This window comes from Channa argus, chromosome 8 (genome assembly GCF_033026475.1).
Source record: "Channa argus isolate prfri chromosome 8, Channa argus male v1.0, whole genome shotgun sequence".
Taxonomy (NCBI): Eukaryota; Metazoa; Chordata; class Actinopteri; order Anabantiformes; family Channidae; genus Channa; species Channa argus.
The window spans coordinates 1,555,469-1,577,346 of NC_090204.1; the positions used below are offsets into that span (position 1 = coordinate 1,555,469).

A 21,878-nucleotide genomic window follows, 5' to 3' on the forward strand; every position below is an offset into this window, starting at 1 on the left:
AAACAAACCCATTTATCAATTGTGCACCTGCTCCACATAAACTTAAGTATCTAATCACACTCTAACCTCTAACCTGTTTAATTATCTGCACAGCTGCAAGAAAGCTTAATAAAGCCAGGACACATTCATCTGTGTGGGGATTAAATGTGAGCCCTGGATGGAAGCTTGGTTGCTGTCCTCATTCTGGTCTGGCCTATCTGGCCCAAACACTGAAATCTGCGTATATTTACATATACAGTAATTCCAATCATATGACACGCACACGCACACACACACACACACACACACACACAAATTAAGATGTGGGATTGTTAGAAGTAAATTGATGTTCCAGTTCTATTTAAATCTCCTGTAGCAGCAAAAGACAGATAACTTCCTTCATTAGTGATAACTTAAAATATTCAACAGGAGGCAGAGAGGAAGGAGGAGGTCGACTGAAAGAGAGAAGGAAGTGAGCATTGGAGAGGTTTTTCTGGTTCTCTGCCTAAACTGCTGAAACATCATTAGCTGATTCCCTTATTCAGAGTCTCAGATGTCAACGAAGCCTATAAGCAATTTAAGCTATTTATGACCTTAATTGACCTGGAATGGAGGGAGATTAGAGTAGAGTAGATCTAGAATATAATACAGGCCCCGAGAGTAAATGTATAAAATATTTAATCTAACTGTACCATCAGTATCAATAAACACTACAAGTCTAACTACATTTGTGTCTATATCTTTTTTTGGCAGAAGACATACTGTACATTTCGATCCAGTTCTTGACACTATTTGGTATCACACCACAGACATGAGATATGTACTGTGTTGCCTTTATCAATCTGTTTGTGTCACTTTTATATTAATGTTCCTCACAGCGTCATTGATACAGGCCCAATATCTGCCAGTCATGTGAGATTACTTTAACTTTCTGTTAGTCATTTTAGTTGCGTACAACTAAGAGAACAGACAGATCATCTGAGCTGTTTCAGCAGAATAAATTAATTAGTGTGCACAGGGACCAGAGGTTTGAATTTCAGAGCGTTAACCTCTATGAAAGCTTGACTGTAATTTTGATCAGATTGATGAGAGTGTTTTACTGTTTTTTCAGCGATTGATGATTGGAGCCTGTCATCCAGATGCTGGATACAGATGTGTTCCTCACCGCTCTTCTGCCTTTTCATCCTTTTCCACCAACGACCTGAGTTCCCTTTGATGGTTAATCTAAATATGAACTTTAGGATTTTTCAGGATTTCACTTTGAATTCTACACCACATATGCTGTTAACTAATTGGAATAGTTTTACATTTTGCTCTGGTCAAATTTAAGAAACCTGTATATTTAAACCCAAAACATCAAAACATCAAAACTTAATTTTTTGTGTTTCTTCTGTCAACTCTTCTGGGTCATAAAGCTTTGTTTATCCCTTTAAGAAAGTCAAAGTCACTTAAGTTATGTTGCGTATCTCATGCAGAAAGCAATGATACTGATATTACTAAAATGGAATTATTACCCATGAACATAAATATAGTGGAAATCACCATTAATGGTCAATTGGTAAAGGCACAGTTTACTCAACCGTTGGAACAGTTGCACATACCTGTACTGCAGTTCCTAAAATCTGGGGATTTGACCCTCTGCCAGATGCAGAAGACAGATTGTGGGAAGTGGGAAATAAAACAAAGGTCAAGAAAACAAAACTGCAACATGTCTGGAGAAGAACTGGAACTATGATAAAGCACATCATCCTGCTCTCTGTGCAACACCCCCCCCCCCCCCCCAATGGCAGATCATTTCAGAAAAACTCAGAAGAACAGCTCGTCTCTAAAACCCTTCTTTGCCCAAATAGATTGAATAGATGTGGATCAGGTAGCAGTTAATGTTTATATGGTGGAGCCTGGAGTGTAATTGGGGGGGGGGGGGGGTCCCTTCATTTTAAAAGATAACCTTTTTGTATTTGGCAGACACTGAGAAGCTGAGAAGTTGGTGCTAAAAGATTCTCTCTAAGCAAACCAACGTTGGGCCAATGATGGTCCTGTCAATTAGGACAAGCTACACAGTCCACAATGCACAATGACACCAATTGTTGCATGGTTTATGGCACCTCACCCCCTTTAATATTTCAATCCTTTTACCTACAATGCTATGATTTTATACACCGACTATAAACACAAACCTGCCCAGAGTGTTTTATTCCTGGATTTAAAACTCTGGAAAAGAGGGGACATACTGTGACATTTTGTACAAAGCTGCCCAGCTGAATGAGAAACACCGTCAGACCTTATCTCATGGTCACATCACAACCGGCTTTGAGCTCAGCTTATTTCTACTACTGAATATCTCCGTACAGCTTCTTGTATGAACGTATGTTACTACAAACTAGATTATGGCTTAATTAAACCCTAGTGCTCTTTGGAAAGGTCTAAATAATGTCATTAAATAAAGATTTAGATACTTTACTCTGTTTTTCTCGATAAAACTTGAAATAACATTGTTTATTTGCTTTCATGATTCTACAAAGGCAAAGTAAAGGTTTGACATTTTAGTTGGAAATTTATCAATGGAACAGGATTTAATGCAAAAATGAGCAATACATCCTGAATATTCATATATTCTGTCGGTGTCAATGCAGAGAAAAGAGTCTCTTATAAAGATGAAAACAGAAGCACTTCATGAGCACTACATACTAAAATGATATATGTCGTGAACAACATGCAGGCGGAGAATTTTCATGGTCAGTACCAATTTTGGGTTTCTATTGATACATAATTATACTTTAAGGATAAGGACTTTTTCTTTTTCAAGCATGTTAAGGCACATTTATGTTGTAGACACTAAAATGGCTTCGATATTGCAGATAAGTGTTTGTAAAATGCTTTACAAAATACAATGGACAAAAAGTAAAAATCCAAAAGTCATTAGTTTTTTTATTAACCTTGTGAATCCAAATCTTGCCACAATCTAGTTGTTGCACCAATGTAGCACGTCGTGAGTGTTTGCCACTGTTGACCTCAAATGAAAACACTCCACCTATATGGAAAGTGTTGATTTGTTTGGTGTGAAGTGTTTGAGGGTGTCACTAAATGGCTGAGCCACACTGAAAACTCACAAAACGCTGGTAGTGTTCACTAGAAACCTCTAATGCATTAGGCTGCAATGAAAAATAATGGAAAATAGCTAATTGGCAACAACAATATTGTTATATTGAAATTATGACCCCATGATACTTGGTGTAATAAACCTTTAAAAATGGTTACAATTGTGATTTTAACCTTTCACCTTTATTCACCACCATTATTGTAACTGAGACAACTCTTGTCCAACTACTGTCCAAGCATTTTGCACTTTTTAATGTAATGTTAGTCATTCATAAAAATGATTTTCACAGTGGAAGTCTAATGTGCCGACCCAGTCTCTATAAAAACATGAGTGATAAATAATGTAAGTGGCAAATCACAAATATAGTACATTTAGTGATATTTTTCACTGCATTGCGGTACTTTCTTGCACTCAGGTGATGTCCTTGGTGAATTAGTAGGAGACTATTTGCATCTCCAGATGGTTCACTTATCAATAATTCATCCTGTTTTGAATACTTGCTGCATTCTCGCCCTTCTTTCTCTGCTAAACGTGAATATTCACATACCAAGGTTCCTTATGGAATATTTAGTCACCACAGTCTGTTAAAAGCGAAGTGGCTTTGACATTGTGAAATCTACAATTAACTGCAGTTTGACAAAGTTAAACTGTCCAATAAAAGAATAATAAAATAATGCAGATTTTTAGCTGAACGTGTCAAGAATTTTGCTTGAAATGTATTTTAAGGTTTCTTTGTGGCCTCTTGGGAAACACTGTAAGTAATGTTAGAAGCTTGATGATGTGGTGGCACCTCACAGGATAACTGCAGTAAAACCGTTAACTGCTAACACGCTATCCAGCCCGAAGCCACGGATGTATTTCAAGTACTTCAAGCTTGGGTCCTCTACCAGAGACCGTGGGAGCTTGAGGGTCCTGCGCAGTATCTTAGCTGTTCCTAGGACTGCACACTTCTGCACAGAGACCTCAGATGTTGTTCTTGGAATCTGCTGGAGTCCCCAGCCCCCAGTGTTCCTCTTACCATAGGTACCACTTGTGCCTTCACCTTTCACACCTTTTCTAACTCCTCCTTTTCAGCCCTTGGAATTTCTCAAGCTTCTCCTGTTCTTTCTTCCTGATGTTGCTATCGCTTGGGATTGCTACATCTACCACTACAGCCTTTTTTCTTCTGTTTGTCCACAACTCCTATGTTGAGTTGGTTGGCCATTACCAGTTTGTCAGTTTGTATCCGGAAATCTCACAGGATCTTAGTTCTGTCATTCTCCACCACCTTTGGAGGTGAGTCCCATTTTGACTTTGGGACTTTCAACCCGTACTTGGTACAGATGATTCGATACATGATCCCAGCCACTTGGTTATTGCGGTTCCATCATCTTGCACCCTGCTGTTATGTGCTTGCACCAGGCGCTCATGGTGTGAGGTTAGCTTCTTTAACCAGTAGGCATGGAATAGTTACGGAAAAGTTACAAAACATTTGAATACCTCATAGATCAGTCTAATTGAATCATTCATCATCGTGCTTTGAATCACCAGAATGTGGAAAGTGACTTGGTCTTGAGACTGGATCACATTGTTGACAACTGAAAACAATATTCTTGCAAGTATATTAATGATTCCTGTTTTTTAGTGCATAATGTGTATTTATTCATTTATTGACTGGACTGTACCTCAGCCACATGTGTGTGTTTTAGAGTGGATCTTTCCTTTTCGTTTTTATCATACACAGGCAGATATCGTACCAGCTGACATCCACATTTCAGCGAACATATGAGTTAGATATCTGTGCATCTTCAGTTAGATATCTTTCTCTTTTCACTACTTAATGTTTCATCTTTACTAACAGCCAGGCAGAAACAAGTCTTCATTTCAGCTAGAGCACACAGCCTCTGGTCTCCTAGGCAACAAGCCAGGTTTCCTGCTGTAACAAATAGCTGAACCCCATTGGTGGGAAGATGAGGAGCTCCCTGCAGCATTCCCATGGCAACCAGCTCTGTGGTTTCTGAGAAATGATGGCATGTTTTTTTTATTACTCTGTAACACCAGGCTCACCCCCCCACCCCCCCCACCCCCTCATACTGACACACATCTCTTCTCTCTCTCACATAAACAACAAATCTCTCTGATTTTTTTGGCTCTTCTTTGTCAACCTGGCTTCAATTAGTTTCATATTACCTGACATGGGAAAATGAGAGAACCTGTTAATCCTCCAATAATTTTCAAGCACTGCAGGATTTTTCTGGTTTTATCTCATGGCTGGATGAGGTAGCACAAGGCCTAAATGACTGGGCTCGAAAATGAGAATTAATTTTGGATAGTTTGATTATAGTTTCTCATAACCTTGGTGCAGTACCTAAACATTTTAGAGGTAGAGCAAAATGCTAACAAACGTAAGGGTTGTTTTAAGCCTAAAACATACATCTGCATACATCCCATTTGCATTATGTAAACACAAAGGTGTCAGCCGCTGTTGAAACTGATGTACAGGAACTAAAGGCAGGATTTAATTGATGTCTCAGGGAGAACAGAATCTTCAAATGTAACAAAAACCTCCCATCTTCAAGAAATGGCCCCATTTGCACAAAATCTTCAAAATCAGATTCTGCTACTGGAAGTTTTTTTTTTTTTTTTGCTTGTTCAAAAATCCAAAAAAGTTACGTAGTAAAGCTCATTGAGGTGTGTTATTGTTTTACCGCCTTAAAAAGTATTAATTCATAAAGCGTGTGATAGTTCTGCACTGTATGCCAACCATCTACCCCAACCACCTCCTTAAAAACTGATTTCATTTCTAAACATAGAGCTTAATTTATTCAAAAAATAAGATGTCTCCAAATATAATCTACTCAGTGATTACAATGACTACAAAACTCTAATCCTGTTAGCACTTCAGTTGCACAGAAACAAAACCTTAATTATAAGGTTTGCAGATCATAGTTATGTCTGAAATAAATCTCACTCTCATAGATTCACTCACTCTCTGTTACCTCAAACACTGCCAGTAGTTAAACTATAGCAAACTAGTGGTTAAACGTTCTTTACCTATGTATAACATAGGTAAAGAACAAACTATGCACTTAAGAGTTTTGGGTGTTCAAATAACAGAACCGAAAGAGAACCAAACAGCGAGTTGTTCAGGATGAGTTATTTTTGCAACAATTACGTATGTGACGGTGAACATCTTAATTTGTCATCTGAGGACATGATTTTGCTTCCAAAGCTAAGTCTATGTTTTAACCTTTGTAGAACTAGACCTTTAAATTGAAACCCTTTTGTAATTTTTATTTATTGGGTTTAACATACTTACCAAACTGGGCATGGAACACACACACACACACACACACACACACACACACACACACACACACACACACACACAGTAATCAAGGCCCTCCTTGATCATCCAGGGTTGACTCAGTAGTTGCTATGCCAACAGGCAAGAATAAAGCTTAGTTTTTCTTAACAGCTTGGTGGATTTAGTATTTAGGTCACCGCTCTGTGAAAGGAGGGAGGGGGAGGGAAGGAGCATCCCACTGTAATGGTTGGTGTTGACTGGTCAGAACACGCACGCACACACCCACACACACACACACATTGCTTGTGATTGATACAGTGGTGCTCTGCTTTCTCCAGTTCTGACTCTTTCCACCACTTGCCCTTGCTGTTAATGTGCCAGGGGACATATGAGGGTTTGTGTGAGGCTCTGCAACCTCCTCTGTCTCCATTCTCTTCTTACATTCTTTTTCCTCACTCCTATCCAATGTAGCATGACCTACATTTGCTTTGATGCCTCCTTATGTCTTATCCTCTTTTCCACCTCCACACACATCGACAGACACATACTAACACACCTACACACCCTCATACAGTCCTGCAGCAGAATAGAGATGGGTGGAGTCACTGAGTACATTTAGAGCTGCTTAAGGTGGAATTCTAAAATAGATACCAAGCTAAGCCCTGAGTGAACCCAGTTTCAAAACATTGCCTGAGTGTGTATGTATGCATAGTGTGTTTTGTGTGTGTGTGTGTGTGTGAGAAGGAGAGAGCGAGAGAGAGGGAGAGAGGGAGAAGGGAGGTAGGGAAGTTTGTGGGTATAGTGCCTCCTACGGACAAACAACATCCCCGCCATTTTGACATGCATAACTCCACACTGCCCCCTGCTGAGCCTTGTTCAAGAGCACAATCAGGTTTCATTTTTACATCCAGGTCACATCACCTCTCTGCTTCCACCAAGTGGTGACAGAGAAATTTCTGTATGCATGCAGCCTTTTCCACATGAGGATCTTGTTATTTGAATACAATTTTCTTGGTTAGGACAAAACCATACAATAACATAGCTTTCTCAAGACCTCAAGGCTGAAGAACTCTTTCTTCCCCTCTGCCATCAGACTCCTAAACAGCTGTCAGGAGTTTGCAACCATGGGAATAACTGTTTACACTGCATGACATTTTTGCTTTCACATTCATTTTTTTCAGAACTGCACTACCTCACTGAGAACTGCAATACATCACCTTTATTGCCCTTATTTTTATTTAATTTATTTTTTTTCTATTTTTATTTTACTTTACTGTATGACATTTATTGTGGACGGCAAAGTAAGATTTTAATTGTGCAGGGAAACACGCTTTCTGTCTGTGCATATGACAATAAACACTTTGAATCTTTGAATCTTTTAATCTTCTAACACACTGTTTGACTCTCAGGTATCTTTAAATTGTTTTTTTTTTTATTTTGTTTTGTTTTTATTTTGACTAGCCAAAATGTAATTGCAGATTGTTTAACTGACAGCTTTGACTTGTTGCAAATAAGTTGCCATCTGCAACTTATTTCCTGTCAGCAAAGAGCTAATAAATTTGCCAATTTGTTTTTTAATGTGAATGTATTATAAGAATTTAGACACTGTATTCCAAAATGGTGTCCACTCATTTGAATGAAGCCCATAGACTTTACAATGATACTACAAAAATCTTAAAATCACATTACAAGGTCTCTGAAAAACGTTTACACTAAGAAAACCTTCATAAAATAATCATTCATAATACAAAGAGTAACAATCGAGTCCCAGGTACCCTATGTCCCAGGCAATCTTGATCTATGGGAGACAAAGCATAAAGATTTTATTCCAGTATCATGTGTAGCCACTGGGACAAATTCTCAGCAAGTCTGAGTGGCAAAACAAATACAGATACATGGTGGTTCTGATCTTGTCAGCAACACCTAATAGTCACTGCGTAGTGTGGCTTATCAGTGTCAACAAGCCACTTTGACAAAACATTTCAAGATGACTCAAAAACCTGCATTAATCAGCATCAAAATTTAATTTAAAAGTATAGCTTGAAAGCACCTATTCCTCAAAGAAGGCTGTCAATGCAGGTGCTGGGGTCTCCTTCAAATGTTTCTCCAAGGTCAAGCAGCTGGTCCAGGTTGACAGTGGAGTTACTGAGGAAATCACTGCAGCCTTGTTCCTCCTCTTCAGACCACAGGCTCTCTGGTAATGCTGTGGTGAGGAAGGTCTCCTCATGAAAATCTGACATAACTGGGGCTCAGTGGTTCTCCACCCTCGAAGCTGAGCTCTCCTAAGGGGGTGCAGAGGCCTCTGGATTCAGGCTGGAGGTTGATTTGGACTTCTTGTAGTCCAAATTCTTGTAGTTACTCAGGAGGTTCAGCATACTGTGGGTGGAGCTTCCAGAAACCGCCCTTTCCTGGCTCATCTTTCTACCGAGGAACCTTGATGAAGCATTTGTTGACTGAAAGTCCAAAACTTTTTGGGATTTTTTCCCTGTGTATTTGGCAGTTTTCTCCAAACTGGTATTTTGTTCACAGAATTTTACAGTAAATCAATGAACTAAAAAATTGTCAGTAGGGTCCACAGGGTCAGTATTGCGATTCCTGGTCCCTCCTGGCTACATTTTGAAGTGTCCTTGGGCAAGACACCTAATGCCAAGTTGCTCAATTGGTGTGAGAGTGTATGTGAATGGGTGAATGACAAGCAGCATTTTAATCCTGTTGACTAAGTCAGTAAACAGTACAAATTGTCAAAGACATATTTTTAGCATGGACTCCAATCTCCTAACTCTATGTGAACCATATGCCTGAGCTTATATTCAGACATAGGAGCAGGAAGAAATGTGGATGGTGACAAAATTCGCAAGGGTAACAAAATTCTCCACTTTCAGACTATCCGTTAACTCAAAGGTCAGGTCTGTCAAGAAGCTTTATTTTATCGGCTATGGGTAAACAGCATAAACTCACATTTCCGACTCAAAGTTCAACCTGATGTGGAAAATTTACAATTTATGTGCTTCTCATGTTCTCGTATTGGCTTTAGAACCAAAGGGAGACAAACTAAAGTTTTCTTTATGCTAAGAAAACTTGTTTACTGTGACTTTTAAGATTTTTTAAAGTTCATATTAAACCCCTCTTCTTTTGGATTCATATGTTTCTCAAACCGTAAAACAAATCTTTTAAACAGGCAGGAAATACCGATGACAGAGCATTGTACATCAGATTAATGCTGTGTCTACCCCTGCATTCATTCAGCAAGTCTTAAATAGAGCAGCGACCTAATGACCTTTGTTACATATTATCTGTCCCATGTACCACGATAGATATGCTCTGAAATTTTAAAGCCAGACACTCAAACATGGGAGTACGGCGAACAGCTGCATGAATTATTTATCCAGCAAAATTAAGCTTTTCATTAAAATTCCTGCTACGTTTTGAGGGGGAATTTACTGCCTCTCCTTTTGTCCTTCATTTCTTCTTTTTGCTCAGAAGAAAAAAGTGCGCTACAAAGCAAATGTTTAAAAGACTTCAAGAAAAGCGAGAAAAGTATATTTTTAAGTTTTCGTGCTACTGAAGGAGTGTTTTTGGCCTCAAGAGTTATTAATTACACAAAGCCAATTCACTATTACAGTGGCAGCTTGCCCAGACCTCTCAGTATGTAGAATTTCTCTGTAATGGGAATATTACTTTTTTTAGTTTGGAAATCCTATTTCGAGCTGAGACCTACAGAGATCCTAGAGAAAAGCATTGACACACAATGGGAAATGTGTTGGAAAGTAGGGCCAGCATGGCGGTAGTAGCAGAAGTTATCAGTGGTCCACTTGTAGATGACAGACGGAGTCCAACCTGATGTAGAACTCCGTCCGTCCATGCAGATGTGGGTGGTGTACGTGTAGGGTGGCTTGATGTGCACGTTGGTCTTATAATCCAACTCATCTGGACAGTGACCGTGTGCCACAATGCCATGGAAGGACTGGATCATGCTGTAGGCCGCCGCTGTGGGCATGTCAGGGGTCAGGGGCATGCCGATGGAGGTAAAAGGAGAGGGTGGGGCGTAAGAGCCCACCTGCTTGCCGGACAGGTGTGGCTGTTGGTGGGCCTGCTGTTGCACGTTGGCACCTAGAATGGAGAACTCCTGAAGCCACCGCAGGCTAGTCAGGCTGTCGTCCATCTTGTTGTTGTTGTTATTGTTGACGACTCTGCCCCCTTCCTCCATCTGAGCATTGGTGGTCACCACCTCCTCCTCCTCCAGGAGGCCAGTGGTTGCTAGAGCTCAGAAACAGCATGGCTCTCTGCAGCACCCCTCTCCTCTCTGTTGACCCAGTTCCCCTCCTCCCTCTGCCAGCTCCCACAGGATGGAAGATAACAAAGCGCAAAAAAGACAGGGACAATGATGACCCTATTTATAAAGACAGATTCCTACCCATGATTCCTACCTCCTGCTGATTTTCCCTGTATAAAATGTTCAGTGTAGAATTACCAAAAAGAAAATGCACTGTGAATGCTTCAGGATTTCCAAGCACAGCTGAATAAAAGCTAAAGTACTTTTGCTGAAAGAGATGAAATTTGTGCTTTTTCTGAAAGCTAAATTGAAAGTGAACTATTTAAAGTTTTGTTTTTGCTAAAATAGCTGAAACTTTTACTAAAAACATTGTAAAAACATTTTAAATAAGAGTTTAAAACCTAGAAAATGAGCAGAATTAAAGATTTTCTCTCGAGTAGATGTAACATGAAATAGTAGCATAAAAATCCTGGAAACTGTAGAAATGTGATAGCTGAGTGTGAAGTTTAAGTCTAACACCTGAAGAAAAGTAAGGCTTCATAAACTACTATGACCATTTCAAATCTTCAAGTTAAAGTTGAAATCTTAGTAAGTCAAAGTACCAGATATGAAGTGAAGAGGCCATCACTGACGTCACATGTCATCTTTTAGTAAAAAGCAAATAGTAAATAGTAAATATATATATATTTTATATATAGATATAATTAAGAAATAAAGATTTAAAGATAAGATATAAAAGATATTTAAAAACCCGTATACATGCAATAATGCCCTTTTATAAGCTCAATGTTTAGATGTTTGAATGGTGTTTCTTGCTGAAGGTCTCCAAAAAAACTATAGGAAGACAGAAGTCGGAAAAATAACAATAATAATAAAGTTTATGATATCATTACTAGATGACTGGAAAAAGCATTTCCAAAGAGAAAATGCACAGTGAATGCTTTAGTGCTGAAATAGCTGAAACAAAATATGGCTCCGTTATACCAATGAGGCTAATTTCAAAGTCAGTTAGTCTTAATAACGTCAAAGGCAAAAACTTCAAAGGGGACATTGATGATGTCATCGTTTTGAAGTTTGAACGGCGTTTAGTATGCATAAGTAGTTAGGGACCAAAACTTACAGGAGACGGAAGTCAGACTATTAACTAGAAAAAGCCTTTCTAAAAAGAAAAGGCACTGTGGCGACTGTGGCGCAGGAAGGTAGAGCGGTTGTTGGTTCAATCCCCACCTCCTCCAGTCACATGTCGAAGTGTCTTTGAGCAAGACACTGAACCCCAACTTAGTTGCTCCCAGTGAGTGTTGGCCAGCTGCATAGCAGCTCCCCCATCGGTGTATGAATGTGAGTGTGATTGTGAGTGTGAATGGGTGAATAAGAAGCAGTGTAAAGCGGCTTGGGTGCCAATAGGTAGTGTACGTGTGAGATTATGATGCAGTGTGTGACAGTATGATTTATGGCTCAGGGGGCCTCTCATAGAAAAGCGTTATATAAGACCATTTACTGTACATGCTTCGGCGCTGAAAGGATTTTCCAGGCAAAGATGAAAAAAGCTGGACTGTTTTTGGTAAAATAGCTGAAAGTTTAGCTTTTGCTGAAACGAAATGTTGCTTACTTATAAACTGGTTAGGCAAACTTCAAAGGCAAAAACTTCAAGGGCAATTATACGATGTCAGTGATTCTGTCATCAAATCAAAACATTGTCCACAGACTGCTACGAATTGTGAATTGGCGCTAAATAAATAAAGTTGAATTGAATAAAATATGTTGCAGTGCATACTTACATTTTACGTCTGTAAATGGAAATGTTGTACTTCACTACATTTATTTGACAATGTTTAACATGTTAATAAATTGAACCAGTGGTTTTACATTATTTTGACACTTTTTCAATAAAATAGTTTAGTTGTTTCCTTATCACAATTTAATATGTATATATTGCTTAAAGTGTACATCACAGCCAAGTTCATGCTCACATCCATATATTCATAAGACAGAAAAGGCAAGATAGTCGAAACAAAAAGGTTTGGCCCCTTCATCGCTCTATTAGTGCGGCCCACTCACAAAGGCAACTGTAAAGCAATAAAGTGGCTTCTTCATTCCCTCTGCACCTGATGCCCCCTTGCTGCTGTTTCCAATGCTGCTGATACTTTAACAGTTAACGTATCAGCAGTAAAAGTACAAAACCAGCTGTTATTGATATCTGGTTGTCTCTGACGTTACTAAATTATTAAATAATCAGTGTAATAGGGGCAATTTACTGCTGCAGCCTATAGAAGTGAAGTTAATTTTAAATCATCATGTTACTAGATTATTATTAGTGATGCTTTGTTGTAAACAGTAATGTAATAGACAGTGTGTTAGTGTTGTAGGTGGGGCAAGATTTATTTAAAGGATCAATAAAGTCTCAACAATATCCTCACCATCGGTTTGATACTGTAAATAAAATCTTAACCAATAATGGTCAGATGGTGTAATAACGCCACACTTCGCTCTGAAATGTAGATCATGGCAATAAACCAGCACACAATGTTGAATTTTAGACACTTTCACAAAACACATAGTGTTTTCTGTGACTGTATGTATCTAACACACCTAAGACTACCTGAGTATTTTATGCTTCTTTATTGTAGCACAAAATTCTTGTGTTATTAAAGATGGAACAGGGACAAGACAGGAAGTTTACTTGTTGTCTCTGTAGTAAGTTGTTGGCCTCCAGTGAGCGAAGACTGTTCAAATGCAAAAGCACAATTAAACCTGGAATACCAGACTACTTAGAGGAATGGGAGCAGGTTCTGGTCATTATCTCACTGCTGACACTCCCACAACATTTACCTCATTTCACAAGTCATTGTTTAGACCCTGCAGGGTCAACACTCCAGATGAGACGAACGCTTTCATGTCAGAGTCGCTCTCCCTGGTCTCATCCCATCATCTTCATCACAGGTTAAAAGGAGCAGCCGGACACAGTAAGCTGACTGAGTGGAGGGTCAGGTAGGTCTGGACTGGACTCAGGACTCAAAACAGATTATAGAGAAAAAAATCAGCTTGAGTCTGCAGGTGGACTTGACTGAGAGACAGATCAGGACAGACACACAACATAAACAATATAAAGAAGAAAATGCATTTTCCTAAATAACCAATGTTTATACTGCACGTTCCACCATATAGATTTTGTTTTTAGAGAATTACATAAATAAAATGTTTGTATCACTAACTATAATAAAAATTAAATATTTAAATTATTTCACTCAAAATGGAGCAAACACTGTATAGTATTCTGACCTGTTTTTGTATTTAGAAGTAATGTCTTCACCTGCACAGATGAGGGAACCACATACTATTTAATTACAATAAGCCCCATTATTCAGAATTCAACATCTCTGAATAACTGTATATTTTTGTGGATGTATGGTTTCATTGTGCACATTGATTAAAAAGTGCCCTTAATGGTTCTTATTTAAACACATGGTTTGGTAGAAAGTGTTGAAGTTTTTCAGTAAGTAACTCTGTTGATTCTTTTGATGCATTTTTTTGCATCATAAGTACATAGTTACCATATTATACATTTAAGTGCAAATATGCTTATTTTCTAAGATAAAATGCTTAATATGTATGAAACAGATAAAATGCTTAATATGTATGAAACAGTTATGTAGTTATTCAGGGCACTTTACAGAATATAGTCAAGATTATAAATATGTATGAAAATTTCTTTTACAATTTGTTGTAAACCTACCAGTGCAATTAAATCAATTTTTTAATTAATTTGTGTCTTGCACTATTTGCTTAGTTACTTGTGGAAATAAACTACATGTTTAATGGATCATTTTTGCGGAATATTTTAGTGTTAAAGTTTTGAGTTTTATATTTGGTACTGAACTAGCTTATTGATTACTGAAAATATTTAGGTTAAATACAACCATCATTAGGAGAAATTAAAGCATAATGATTTGAAAAATGAAATGTAAACTAAATGTAGTTATTTACTATTACCATAAATGTGTTGCCTTTGCTGTATTCTTCTCTGTATTTGTAGCTTGCTGACTTAAGTTTTGCATGCAGCTAGTTATAATTTCAATAAATGAACCATAACAGCTGGAATATTTCCCCATTATTTACATCTTTATACAAACAGCTTCCTGTTTTTAGTGTATGTGAATTTAATTTAATGACTGGACTCTAACCTCACTAGTCAGATTTTTGTTTTAGAGTGGATCTATTTTTATCATACACAGGCAGTTCAGCAAACATATCAGTTGTTAGATATCTGTGCAAACCTTTCTCTTTTCACTACTGACTGTTTCATCTTTAACAGCCAGGCAGAAGCGAGTCTTCAGTTCAGCTAGAGAACACAGTGTCTGGTCTCCAAGGCAACAGGCCAGGTTTCCCGCTGTAACAAATTGCTGAACCCCATTGGTGGAAAGATGAGGAGCTCCCTGCAGCAACCCCTGACGGGACAAGCTGGAAGCTGTTGATCTAGAGCACGTATCTCTTCTCTCTCACATTTAAATGATAAAACTCAAAATTTTTTTGGCTCTTCTTTGTCAACCTGGCTTTAATTAGTTTCTTATTACCTGACTTGGGAAAATGCGAGAACCTGTTAATCCTCCAATAATCTTCAAGCACTACAGGATTTCTCTGGTTTTTTGTCATGGCTGGATGAGGTAGGACAGGCCTAAATGACTGACCTGTGAAATGGACCGAGTATTAGTTTAGTATATTTCCATGTTTCTCATAATTTTTGTGCAGTCACTAATCATTTTAGAGGAAGAGCAATAACGCTAACAAACGTCTGGGTTGTTTTAGGCCTAAAACATAGTTGCTTTATTTAAACACAAAGGTGTCAGCCGCTGTTGAGCTGATGTACAGGACGTAAAGGCAGGATTTAATTGATGCGTCAGTGAAGACCAAATCTTCAAATGTAACAAGCTCCCATCTTCAAGAAATTACCCCATTTGCACCAAATTATCAAAATCAGGTTCTGGTACTGAAAGTCTTGTTTTTTTTTTTGGCTTGTTCAAAAAGCCAAAAAAAGGTAAGAAGTAAAGCTCATTTATGTGTGTTATTCTTTTACCACCTTACCAGACCAGTTGACTGTAAAGCCCAGGGTTTGTGGTTCAGTTCCCATTTCCTCCAGGCGACACGTTGAAGTGTATTTGGACAAAACACCAAAATCCCTGTAGTGGCATTATCTATGTGCAGCTGTCCAACAACAATAGCAACCATAAAGATTAATAAAGCATCAATTTTATTAGAGCGTGCAGGTTTGACTACACATCAAATTAGGGAGAAACTGGATTCTGTCTTATTACTAACATAATATGGATATGTTGATTACCATAAATGGCAAGTTGCAAACAAATTTCTTTACTTTGGTCTGGCTTGAGAGAGATAGAGAGACTGTCCTGTAAAATATAAATCTGTATGTTGGTTGAATAAACAGGAAAAACACAAGAGATATACAGTATTAATTTTGGGTGATGTGTAGTGAAAAGATCATATTCACCTGGTATTAAAAGTTAAAAAACATTTCACACAGGATATTAGATTTGTGTGTATTTCTAAAAGGTAAAATTAGCAAAAATATAACTCAATAGTGATGCATTTGTAACCAGACGTTTGTTGACATTGGTGGGAAATGTTACTGCCATCAGAGATTCTTCAACTCTGAAATATAAAACGCTTTCTGCTCAGAATGAATTTAAATGATGTGACATCAATGTGGCATTATTTATTAGTTCATAGTGATGTACATCAAAAATGTCAACAAAATGTATGATGTTCCTGTCAGCAAAGAGCTAATAAGCTATTTGTATTTTACTTTGGATGTATTATAAGAATTTAGACTCTGTATTCCAAAATGGTGTCCACTCATTTGAATGAAGCCCATATACTTTACAATGATACTACACAAATCCTAAAATCAATTTTCTAGTCTGTAAATGTTTTACAAATAGAAAACCTTCATGAAATAAACAATCATCATGCAAAGAGTAACAATTGTGTTTGCAGTTTGCAATCGTGATCTATGAGGGACAAAGTTTCATGAAGATTTTCATTGCAGTATCATGTGTAGCCACTGGAAGAAATTATGAGCAAGTCTGAGTGGCAGCTCCACATTAAACTCCTTTAATATAATAATCTCTGCAAGCTTTTATTAATTAAAGTTTGTTTTAATTAAATGTACAATCCTGAGATCAAAATTTCAGAAGGAAGTAAACAAATATAGATGCATAGTGATTCTGATCTTCACAAACAGATAACCTGCATGAATCAGTTAAATCAATTAAAATATAATTTAAAAAGGATTTTACACAACCGACTTTTGTATTCCTCTGTAGCACTGCAAAGGGTTCTTAGTGTGAAAGTATTGCTTGAAAGCAACTATTCCTCAAAGGCGGCTGTCTATCCAGGTGCTGAGGTCTCCGCTTAATGATTCTCCAAGGTCAAGCAGCTGGTCCAGGTTGACAGTGGAGTTACTGAGGAAATCACTGCAGCCTTGTTCCTCCTCTTCAGACCACAGGCTCTCTGGTAATGCTGTGGTGAGGAAGGTGTCCTCATGAAAATCTGACATGATGGGGCTCAATGGTTCCCCACCCTCGAAACTGAGCTCACCTCTGAGGGCTGGGTCCATCAAGGCATCATAGTCAAAGTCCCCCTTCAGAGGTCCTATCTCCTTCTGTTCGTCTAACGGGAAGAGTGGAGAGCTGGAGCGCCGTGGGACTGTACTGGCAGCCTTTCTGGTGCCCACTGATTGCTTCCTCTTGTGCTCAACTCTTCCGCTTAACCCCGGGTGAGACCCCAGCATGATACCCTCAGCCAGATGGGAGTCGCAGTTTTCGTCTGCCCCAGTTGCCTCTTCGAACTCTCTAAGGAGCTTTTGGGAATCTGGGTTGATACACAGTTCTCCTTCTGTAGGGCTGCAGGGGCCTCTGGGTTCGGGCTGGACGTTGACCCTGAGCCTGTTCTGCAGTGCCGGGTTGATTTGGACTGGTGACATTCGTCTCTTCTTGTAGTTACCACTCAGGAGGCGTTCAGCATACTGTGGGTCGAGCTTCCAGAAACCGCCCTTTCCTGGCTCATCTTTCTGGCGAGGAACCTTGATGAAGCATTTGTTGATTGACAGGGTGTGTCGAATGGAGTTCTGAAAACAGATAAGCATATTCTGAAATAACAGCTAACAAATGTATTTACCTAAACAGCTACTTTTGTTTGACCCCACCTTAAAACAAAGAGTATGACATTTTTCCAAATATTCTAATTCACTTTCTTGCAGTGGATTAGATGATGACAACTCACCTGTCTCGTTATGACGCTACAGTTAGCAGCCTGTTAGCTTAGCCGTAAAGCAGTAAAGCATATATATTTTCAAAGCATCACAAGAACGGGCAAAACTTTTTTTCCCCCTTGTATTTGGCAGTTTTCTCCAAACTAATATTTTGTTCACAGAAGTTAACAGTAATTCAATGAACAAAAAAATACTTTTACTTAACATTTATGACTTTTCTCATAGTTATGCATACAGGCAGACAAAATAAACATATAGAGGAGCGAATAGGTGGATTTTGTCACCTGGTGTCTTTACATTAAGAAAACTGGTGGCTCACTGTGACTTTAAAGATTTTTTGAACGTCAGAGTAAACTCCTCACCTCTTGGATTCATATATTTCTCAAAATGCAAAACTAATCTTTTAAAACAGGCAGGATGTACAAACGACAAAGCATTGTACATTAGCTTAATGCTCTGTTTACCCCTGCATTCAATCAGCCCCCCTTCACTGAAGTCTAAACAGACCAGGGACCTAATTACCTTTGTTTAATATTATCTGCCTCATGTACTGCTACAATAGAAAAATACTCTGTAATGGGAGAATAGAATAGTTTTTGTGGTACTGAAGGAGTGTTGATGGCCCCAAGAGTTATTAATTACACAAAGCCAATTCACAAATGCAGTGGCAGCTAGCCCAGACCTCCTCTATCATGTAAATGTTACTTTTTTCTTAGTTCTGAAAATCCTATGTCCAGGATATTATTAATACAATGTGTGTGTCTGTGCATGTGAGGTCTTCCACCTGCCAAGTGGGGTCAGCATGGCGGTAGTAGCAGAAGTTATCAGTGATCCACTTGTAAATGCAGGACGGGGGGATCTTGATCTTTTTACTGGCCTTCATGGCCATGCAGATAAGGGTGGCGTACGAGTACGGCGGCTTGATGTGCACGTTGGTGTTGTAGTCCACCTCATCTGGACAGTGCTCGTGCGCAACATTGCCGTGGAGGGACTGCATCCTGCTGTAGGCCACTGCTGTGGGCTTCCCTAAGGTCAGGGACATGGCTGGTGGAGACCAAAGGGAAGGCTGTGGCCTGGATGAAATAGATGTCTGGCTGATTAGAAAATATAGGAATTAAAGTGAAGTGCACTTGACACCCAAACAGAATGTTACAGCTTCCAGCCCAAGTGTAGTAAAGGGTAACAGACTTTGAAAACGACCTCAGCAAATAGTGCTATTATAAATTTGGCAAAAGTTTTACTTTCAATTTTGAGTGGAAAAAACGTGGCTTGTTAATTTATTGTGTAAAATCCACTGGTGTGTCAATAAACGAAATATATCTTTTCATATAATCAAAGCTACAAATCTTGTTGGTAGCAATTCTGGGATGCTTACTTTTTGTCGGCTGTAATGTTAAGTTGAGAGCTTAAAATTTAGAAACAGGCTGCTCTCTGAAGTGCATCCACTGCTTGTTTGGTTTGGACCTGTTTTCAGCTTGTGGCTGAGGAAAAGAAAAAAAGAAAAGTCAGTAAACATGTGTATTTATTTTCACAGCGTAAAATAGGCAAAAAAAAAAAGGATTTGATTTGTGCATTCATAGAGCTCAGCCTCGGCACAATCTGCCATCGGCTGACTGGTGTCACCATCTGGCCACCACAAGAATCTGAGTAGGTCACCGTCATCTGACGGGACCTTTACGTGGTGGAACATGGCTTCCACATCTGCCACTATCGACACAGGTTCTTGACGAATCCTAGTCAGAACACCAATTATTGTACTAGGAAGATTCGGTCCTTGAAGGAGCTGCTCATTTAATGAGGTCCCCTGATAAGCAGCACCGCACTCAAATACCAAGCAAAGTTTACGCTTTTTAGGGTCTAGCAGATTGTGACACTATCCATGAACAGTTGATCTGCTCTAGACATCTCCTGCTCTTAACCACCCTTAGGAAAGTAATATTTGAACTGCTGACTCCACAGGGCCTCCTGCTTGGCAACAGATATACGATTTGGTTCTGTTACAACCAACTTCTTTCAGTGGCCCACAGACTGTCCATCCCAGCACAGTTCTTACTTCATAAGGCCCATTGTTGACGCTAGGAATGACCTCCTCTGGTTCCATTGTCTTGGCAACATTAGTAACATTGAACAGTCCAAATTATTTTCTGCCCTGATAAGAGGTATTTGCAGCCCTGTAAGATGCGGCCAGTTATCTACATCATCTTGTCGTGGGATGTTGTTTTTACTGGATTTACACTGGAAGTGTTTGACTTAATTCCAACTCTAATTCCAACTCTTTTATGTTACTAGTGACAAGCTTGTTTTCCCTCATAGTTATAGGGAGAAGATTAACCTTTTTCTCATGTAGATTCAAGCTCATCAATAAGTTTATCTGTGGAAAATCTGGCTGTGCTGCCAGGATCCAAGATTGCACATGAAGTAATTTCTTTGTTGCCATTCATTTTTTTCTCATGTCAAAAACCATGTTAGTCCAATTCTTTCTCAACTTGTATGGAACCTAAGAAATAATCGCTCACATGTTCGATGCAGCATTAAGTTCTTCCATATATTGAAAATCTGCTATTGCATTTCGAAAATTGTTCAGCTTTAACTGTTTGCCAACTTAAGGCCTCATCTTTAGTCTACAGATATCTTGTATTCATTGCCAAAATGCTCACATTAAAGTTTCTTGGCCTTTATGTCCTTGGCTCAGTTACATTATGCAAACAACACTACACTACCTCAAATGCTCTTATGAAGATGCTATAGTCCATCTCCAGTAAAGTTCAATATGTTTTGAGGAGGTAGACAATCTTGTTTATCCAAAATTCCGGTAATATCTTTCTGACACTGATTTACCGTAAAGAGCCCCATGTTCCAACCGAGCTGAAAACAACAACATGTGTGTCCCACACATCAATGTACCTCCACAGCTATAGACTTAACTTTCAACCACTACCTTGAAGCTCTCCACAATCTTGGGATCAGCTCCTTCCGTTAGCGCCAACAGCTGGGTCTTGCAGCTCCAATATCTATTTCTGTTCCTTCCAGTCGCTGCTGCACCACTTCTTTCGTAACCAACTTTCTATCTACAGTGTTTTCTTAACAAGTTCAAAGGCAAACACTTCAAAGGCAAGTACTTCAAAGGTAGCCGTTATGTCATTGATGACATCATCAGTAAACATACATATACTTCTTAATCTGACTAACCTTACAATAACGCAACATGAACGAAAACAAAGCAAACCGACCAACCAACTTCCTGGTTGGCTCATAAAACATGTAAGTCACCCAGGATCATAGAGCCTGTTGAACACAATTTTTTAAATGCACCACCCTCACAAACTGTATGAAACAACAAGACTTTTAATAATGTTACTTAATCTGGGACAACCATTCCAAGAAAAACTGCTAGCTTACAACCAAACTAACCAAATATAAACAGCATTTGCAGTTTTAAAATATAACTAACTTTTCACTAGTTTAGTGCGACAACTTCTAATAATTAAGCTATTAATCCTTGTAACTGGCTACAATTGCACTGGCAGCCGAGGTTAATGTTAGCTGTTTGGAATTAGTCACTAAAAGGTAACTTTTAATGTACCATCCATGCTAGCGAACTCCTGACACAGTCTTCTCTATCTCTTTCTACCTCTTGTAGAAGCCGTGTGGGTTATATTGTTATTAAAACATGTTAGCGGTATGTAACACATTTAAGCAAGCCGCTGACTGCGGCCTTTGTAATTCGGCATAACAGTATTAGGTTAGTATAAAACACAGACTTGGCTAACATATAAAATATAAATGTTGAATATGGCATAGAAGAGGTCTTACCACAGACACAGAACACCGCATCGATAGTCGTTAAAAAATGGCCTCGACAAGATTCCAAAGCTTTTTGAGATGAGGCTGAGGTGGGCGGAGCTTTCCAGAGTACTTTTCAGAGTTAATGTGCTTTGACACTGCGTATTTTACG

At 38.8% G+C, this 21,878-nt stretch overlaps 1 protein-coding gene and 1 pseudogene across 1 annotated transcript; both read right to left on the reverse strand.

Moving 5' to 3' along the window:
* Positions 1-8,720: 8,720 nt before the first annotated feature.
* Positions 8,721-10,783, reverse strand: LOC137131838 (forkhead box protein J1-A-like; annotated as a pseudogene).
* A 6,243-nt stretch (positions 10,784-17,026) lies between these two features.
* Positions 17,027-18,965, reverse strand: LOC137132227 (forkhead box protein J1-A-like). Its single transcript, XM_067514486.1, has 2 exons — positions 18,708-18,965; positions 17,027-17,779 (listed from the first exon to the last, which is right to left on the reverse strand). The coding sequence occupies exons 1-2, from the start codon at positions 18,963-18,965 to the stop codon at positions 17,027-17,029; spliced, it is 1,011 nt and encodes a 336-aa protein (XP_067370587.1).
* Positions 18,966-21,878: the final 2,913 nt, after the last annotated feature.